At 33.1% G+C, this 7,061-nt stretch overlaps 1 protein-coding gene across 2 annotated transcripts in view; it reads right to left on the bottom strand.

Annotated features, from left to right (window-relative positions):
- The window catches only part of LOC108724390 (TOX high mobility group box family member 3), a 67,503-nt gene that overhangs the window by 40,189 nt on the left and 20,253 nt on the right, over positions 1 to 7,061 (bottom strand). Inside the window, exons 2-3 of one of the 2 annotated variants that reach the window (XM_018450744.1) lie at positions 6,584 to 6,588; positions 2,512 to 2,593 (exon numbers count right to left, since the gene is read on the bottom strand). In XM_018450744.1, coding sequence (XP_018306246.1) covers positions 2,512 to 2,593; positions 6,584 to 6,588 — 87 coding nt within the window. Of the gene's footprint in view, positions 1 to 2,511; positions 2,596 to 6,583; positions 6,589 to 7,061 lie in introns of both variants that reach the window. The other variant, XM_018450745.1, reaches the window with a different exon arrangement.

Genomic DNA, 7,061 nt, shown 5'->3' with positions numbered 1-7,061 from the left:
TCAAGAAATACTTGGAAGGAGTGAAGTGGGAAATTCTGTCCCACCCGCCGTATTCACCAGACATTGCTCCTTCAGATTTCCATTTGTTCCGGTCCATGCAGTCGGCCCTTTCTGGAAAGCGATTCAATTCTTATAAAGGTATGAAAATATGGCTTGATGAATGGATTGCTTCAAAAGTACCAGATTTCTTCCTTCGAGGAATCCGTTTATTACCGGAAAGGTGGGAGAAAGTTGTCGCTTCCGACGGAGCATACTTTGAATAAAGTCACTTTGTATTGTTTTGTTTAAATAAATACATCTTTCTCATTAAAAAAGGACGGAAACTTATTCCCATACCCAATATAATTTAAACATTAAGTATTAAACATTTAAAATAAATATTTAATCTGACGATTGGGACCCCAAATGTAAAAAAAATGTATTATCATCACGAATTTCTCTTGTTCTCGATGAGTTCTACATTTCCTAATAGGTTTTAGTGACAGTTCCGGGCTCCAAGTATTTTTAAACAATTTTTTAATGTGAGCACTGGCACCCAACTACAAGGGTAAATCACGAAACAGCCAGTTCCAGCCAACTTTTTGCCATTTTCCAATAGTTCTGCAATAGTTTTAACGCTTTCTGTAGGTTTTGCTCAGAGTTCTTGCCTTTAAATATTTTTAAACAATTTTTCAATCAGAGCGCTGGCATTGCACCAAGTGTAAAGTACCACGTAACAGTCAGTTCCCGCCGACTTTTTGCTATTTTCCTATAGTTTTGCAATAGTTTCAACGCTTTCGATAGGTCTTGCTCAAATTTCTTGTCCTTAAGTTTATTAAATAATTTTTTAATCTGACTGCTAACAGCATATTTTTGATAAGTATGCGATGCTGATAGTTTCTATCGCTTTATGGCAGTCCTTGATGTTCTCGCATAGCATAGCAGTGATTGGTTTAAAAACAGGAATTCTGATAAAAACCTACTGAAAGCCTTGGAACTATTGCAGAACTATAGGAAAATAGCAAAAGTCGGCTGGAATTGATTGTTATGTGAGCACTTCAATCTTATAGTGGGGTGCTAGACCTAATTGAAAAATTGTTTAAAAATACTTAAAGGCAAGAACTCTGAGCAAAACCTACAAAAAGCGTTGGAACTATTGTAGAGCTATAGGAAAATAGCGAAAAATCGGCGGGACCTGGCTGTTACGTGGTATTTTACCCTTATAGTGGGGTGCCAGTGCTCACACTGAGAGAAAACAAAATAGTTCCAGCAACTATAAATTTGGCAACTTTTGCAATTAAAGTACCTGTAACTAGTTTTGCAAAGTAATAGAAACTAAAGTAGTGCTGAATATTATAAAAATATAGTCACGGTAACAAATTGTATGCACTATTAATTGGTAGTGAAGTAGTGACTCAACCACATTTAGTAGTTACTTGGACTTCATGCAAATAGATATAACAATTACATTTTTCTAGTTTAGACAAAAATTTTTAAAGTGTCGCTCAGTACGAGTAGTACGCGGCTTTGTCACCAGAGGGACCTAGCGGAGTTCAGTTTCTCCTAAGAAGGAAACCACTCGCTTACAATAAAAGGCGCAGCGTTGGTTTCAAACTTGGAAGATAAAAATAAATAAGAAATGCATACACAAATTTGTAACTATGTATTATAAAGCTTTAATAAGAACAATAAGTAAATTAAGTGAACTAAGAAAATATAGTAATATTAATAACCATTTATAAATTATTTATATGCTTAATGTATAATACTATATTTTCTTAGTTCACTTAATCTAGTATTCTTATTAGAATTTAATAATATATATATAGTTGAGGCGCTATTTCACTACAAATTTATAGTAACTGATACGACTTTTTTCTCTGAGTGCACATTTAAAAAATGTTTAAAAATACTTAGAGGCAGGAACTGTAGAACTCTTCGAGAACAAGAAAATTTTGTGATGAAAATAAATTTTTTTGAAACTTGGGGTGCTAACCGTCAGATTAAATATTAAAACATGTTTAAAGAGCAGAACTATTGTTAAAATTTATCAGGAACTGCAGAACTCTTTGAGAACAGTAGAATTTCGTAATAAAAATTAATTTTTATTACGAATATTATTCGAATTAACGATACTTGAAGTGTTTTACGCGAAGTTGGCACTCCATTAAAAAAAATTTTTTTTAGTTGAATCAGCGGAACTACTGTTAAAACCTAACAGGAACTGTAGAACTATTATGGATGCAAACTGTATATAAACTGGGCGGAACTGTGTATAAAATATCGGATTTTTCAAAATGGGATGCCAACTTCACACCGAAATTTAAAAAAAAATTGGTCTGGTGTTACGTTATAAGAATTTTCAAAACTGTCATTTTTCGTCTCCTTAACGCCATTTTCCTGAAAACTATGACGTGTTAACTAAATTTTGTCGATAGATTTGTGTTTAACAGACGAAAATTCGTTAAAAAGGACTATTTACATTCGTATAGCAAAGTGATATTGAAAATGTTATTGCTGGCGATTACTCACCTGGTCCGACATATTGTAACTGTCGTGATGGTACGATGTTTGATGATGTTGTGGAACGTTCAAAGATAAGTCAAAATTGTTTCTCTGTAACAAGCAGAAATGTGGTTCTTTGAGTAACTTGAGAATAGCTTGAATGACAGCTATTAATAAATATTACATTGTGTATTAAACTTTGTGCTTAATTCAGTGGAAATGACTATAGATATAGATAATGCAGGTTTGGAAGCGACTATAAGTGTCAAAAATAGTGATAAAAGTATTATTCTCGAAAAAGTGAGAAAATTATGATTCGGTTAAAAAAGGTGAATCTTCCTGAAAGAAAAAATGAATGTTCCTAAGAATTTGGAATGTTAAAAATTAGTTTATCTATAATGTGCTATTTGCATTTAAATCACATCTTACATCATCCAAGAAATTATAATAAAAATATAAGAAGAGTCGAGACATGAGACTGGAAGGACGCCATTGCTGGGACGTCGTTTACACAACTCACGTTTTCATTAACACAGCGCACGATCTCAAACATGGCGCTGATCAATTCCGAGGGCGAATCGTTCATGTCTCGATTCTTATCATAGTGACTCTAGAAAAATGTAATGATAAAGTACTAAAACATAAATACAGTAATAACGTAAGTATTAAGACATAAATATTGTCTATAATATATAAATAGGATTAAAAGAATTTTAGATACAAAATACGATGGGAGTATAATCAATGTGAGTACGTGCGAGCGAGTACGGCGAGAGAATACGGCGTGCAGATTAGAATTAAGTATAGGACATAAGTATTTAAATTTTGATTTCTTTTGTGTGCGTTGTGAAAATTATTAGATTTAACTGTAATACTGCAATACCATTGTAATTTTCTTTAAATATTCACCATTCAACCTTTTTTTTTAATAAATGTAGCATTCAAATTAAATTCATTATTATGTTTGAACGGTTTTTATTGTTTCATTTTTCGGTCCAGTCGTGCTAAGTGTCTTCAAATGAAAATTTTTTTATTTAAATTTTTTAATTTCGCACAATAGAGTTTTGTTTAAGATTTATATATGATTTGGATTGAGTGAGGTAACAATTTTTAAACATTATAATTTAGCGCCCATCATTGATATCAAATCTTTTATATACGTATTGTTACGTATTGTGATACGTATTGTTCAAATTAAGTAGAATTTTTATTTATAGGATTTTAACTTGGTGGCAAAGATATAAAGTTTACTGTTTATTTGTTTGTTCTTTTTCATAACGCATGTCTTATAAATCCAAATTTATTTATCTTATAAGGGGAGGCTCTGGAGTGACCCTCACCGATTTTAATAAAATTTGGCAGGATTGTAGAGTGTGTTCCCCTGAATAAAAATTACCTCCCATTTGGGCGTAGACGGTCTACCGTTTCCGAGATATTTCAATATTAAAGTTGATAACGCCATTTCCTTAAAGCCGTGTATACACCTAGCGAACGAACAACGAACGAACTGCGAACACGAACATTCGCGTTCATGTTCGTAGTCCGTTCGTACCTTTTTCTCGATTGCATCGAACACGGGCCGAACACCCATTCGATCTTGATTCGGTATTCGGGTCACTGATCGTTGTCGCTATAACCTTGCTTGAGACAACTGATATTTTTACTTGTAAGTCACATAATTACATGATTAACCTAAAGAACCTCAAAGGGAGAGAGTGGCAAATTACATCACTTGAATGCCCGAGTCCAATCAGGACACGTGACCAGTTTCCTCCAATCTCTTCCAAAGCCTATGGAGCTTTGATGCCCGCGTCCAATCAGAGGAGACGGGTCATGTGATGCAGTTTGCCACTCTCTCCCTTTGAGATTCTCTAGATTAAACTTGTACAATAAGTATACCATGGTATATCATGGAGAATAGAGACCAGGAGAACGAACTTAGATGGACGATACAGAATGTTAGTACAGAAAAGGTTATGGTGATTCAGGCGAACAATCAAACAGCGAACACGTGATTTACACGTCTACATCGCGCACGAATCGCGCACAAATTGTCTTTGATGTACCGCTTCATGAGGGAACCGAGTCGAACGCGAATCAAATGTTCGATTCTCATCCGCTTTGACGTATACATCTGCTGAACGCAACCAATGAATGTTCGCGTTCGCTGTTCGTTCGATGTTCGTTCATTAGGTGTATACGCGGCTTTAGAGTTTATTAGAACGTTCATATTCGAGTATTTGTAGCGTAGTGGATATGATAACCACCTCTCTATATAGCATAGAATTTGCAATAATATCGCTGCAAAATCTCCGCAATATTGCTGCAACTTTTGTACAATATATTGCAGAGATTTTGCTGCAATATTGCTGTAAATTCTATGCTGTATGGGGAGATCGTTATTATATCCATTACGCTACAAATATTTGAGTAGGGACGTTCTAATAAACTCTAAAGGAAATGCTGTTATCAATTTTAATATTGAAATATCTTGGAAACAGTAAACCGTCTACGCCCAAATGAGGGGTGATTTTTAATCAGGTGAATACACTCTACAATCCTGCCAAGTTTCATTGAAATCGATGAGGGTCACTCTGGAACTTCCCCTTGTTAAACTTAAACCTAATAGCTCGCACAGCTTTCGTGAGGTAATTTTTAAAAATTATAATTTAGCGCCCATTATATATATATATATTGATATCAAATCTTTTATATACCTGATACATATCAAATTAAGTAGTAAGTTCAAATTAAGTAGAATTTTTATTTATAGGATTTTAACTTGATGGCAAAGATAAATTAAATATGTTAAAGATATGTTAAAAAGAATGTTCCTTAAACGTTGTAAAAATGTTCCAAAATGATTTGAAGCAAATGTTTATAAAACGTTTTTATAATGTGTAAAAAACATTCTTTTAACGTTTAAATAAACGTTTTTTTAATGAAAAAAAAAAAAGGAAATTATCCCATTATTTTTAATGTTTTTAAAAACGTTTTTAGAAACGTTTTTTTAATGTCAAAATTATTTGAACAAAATTAGAAAAAATAGCAATGTAAAATCTTTTTTTTAATTAATTTTTTTTTTCAACAGTGCCTAAATCTAGATAACTAATTCTAATAATTATTTCTAATTTTTATAACTATCGGCAAATGGCAAAAAATCGGCTGGAACTGGCTATTATGTGATACTTCACTCTTATAGTGGAATGCAAATGCTCACATTAAAAAACTGTTTAAAGATACTTAGAAGTCGGAACACTGATCAAAATCTATAGACAGCGTTAGAACTAACTATTGCAGAACTATGTATAGGAAAAAACAGCAAAAAGTTCGCGGGAACTTGCTGTTACGTAATACTTTACTCTTGTGGTGCTGTAACAGCGTTCTGATTGTAAAATTGTTTAAAAATACTTAAAGGCAAGAACTCTGAGTAAAAACCTACCGAAAGTATTGGAACTATTGCAGAACTATTGGAAAATAGCAAAAAGTCGGTTGGTTCTGGCTGTTTCGCAATACTTTACTCTTGTAGTGGGATGCCAGTGCTCACATTGAAAAATTGAATAAAATTGCATATTACCGACGATCTCACAGATTTCAATGATCTTGATATGTTGTCAAGATCATGACCTTGAGTGACCATCAACAGATTTTAGACAGCATGTATTTTTGTTAAATTCAATCATGGAATTCATCCATAAGCCTCTAAAGGAAGTTTAAAACTTAAATTTAACTTAACTTCCTTTAGAGACTCATGGATGGATTCCATGAATGAATTTAACAAAAATACATGCTGTCCTAAGTCACCCATATTTACGGTATATTTTAGTTAAGTGAGGGGAATAGTTACGAGTATGGAGTTAGTGATTTTTAATATTGACAGTGTATATCGAAACACAGCCAATGTATGTCTAGTCTACCCTATCTTTCATTTATTTTATATCTAACCAAGGAAAGTTTTTTTTTGACAACACGTTTCAGACAATAAATCAAAATAAAAATCAAAATGATTTTATTTTGATTCTTAACGTCAATATAGAGTCCAATTTTGTAACAAAAAATCATTTAGACTTTCAAGGCGTTAAAATAAAGTCCTTTTCACTTTCTCTTGACTTGATGCTTGGGTAATAGATATGTAACAAATGTAATGTAGAGATAAAGAAGCGTAAAAGAAAATGTTTTAAAACGCATAGATTTCAGTGAAATATAAAAGATAAAATTTCTAAGAATATGCAGATTTGATTATAGTATTTTCTTAATATTGACTCGACTGTTATTATATTGCGTATCAAAATGATCGACTGCGGTATCAAAGCGATGATTAGAATGCGCGATGAAATTTAAGAAAAGCATACATCCGTAATCAAGATAGTTGCAAGTAAGTTATGCCGATAGGTAATGTTTGACATTTCATCATAACGGCCAGACATTAACTGGATGTTACCGCGTTTCAATGAATGCAGACGCTAGAAACGGTAACAATGCAATAGACATAGCTACCTTCGTTCCTCGAGGAATTCAAAGCTGTGTATGTGGGTCATGTGTGTGTGTGTGTGTGTGTGTGTGTGTGTGTGTGTGTG

Source organism: Mycetomoellerius zeteki, unplaced genomic scaffold (genome assembly GCF_001594055.1).
Source record: "Mycetomoellerius zeteki isolate Tzet28-1 unplaced genomic scaffold, Tzet1.0 scaffold294, whole genome shotgun sequence".
NCBI classification, from domain to species: Eukaryota; Metazoa; Arthropoda; class Insecta; order Hymenoptera; family Formicidae; genus Mycetomoellerius; species Mycetomoellerius zeteki.
This window is presented reverse-complemented; position numbering and strand designations above follow the sequence as displayed.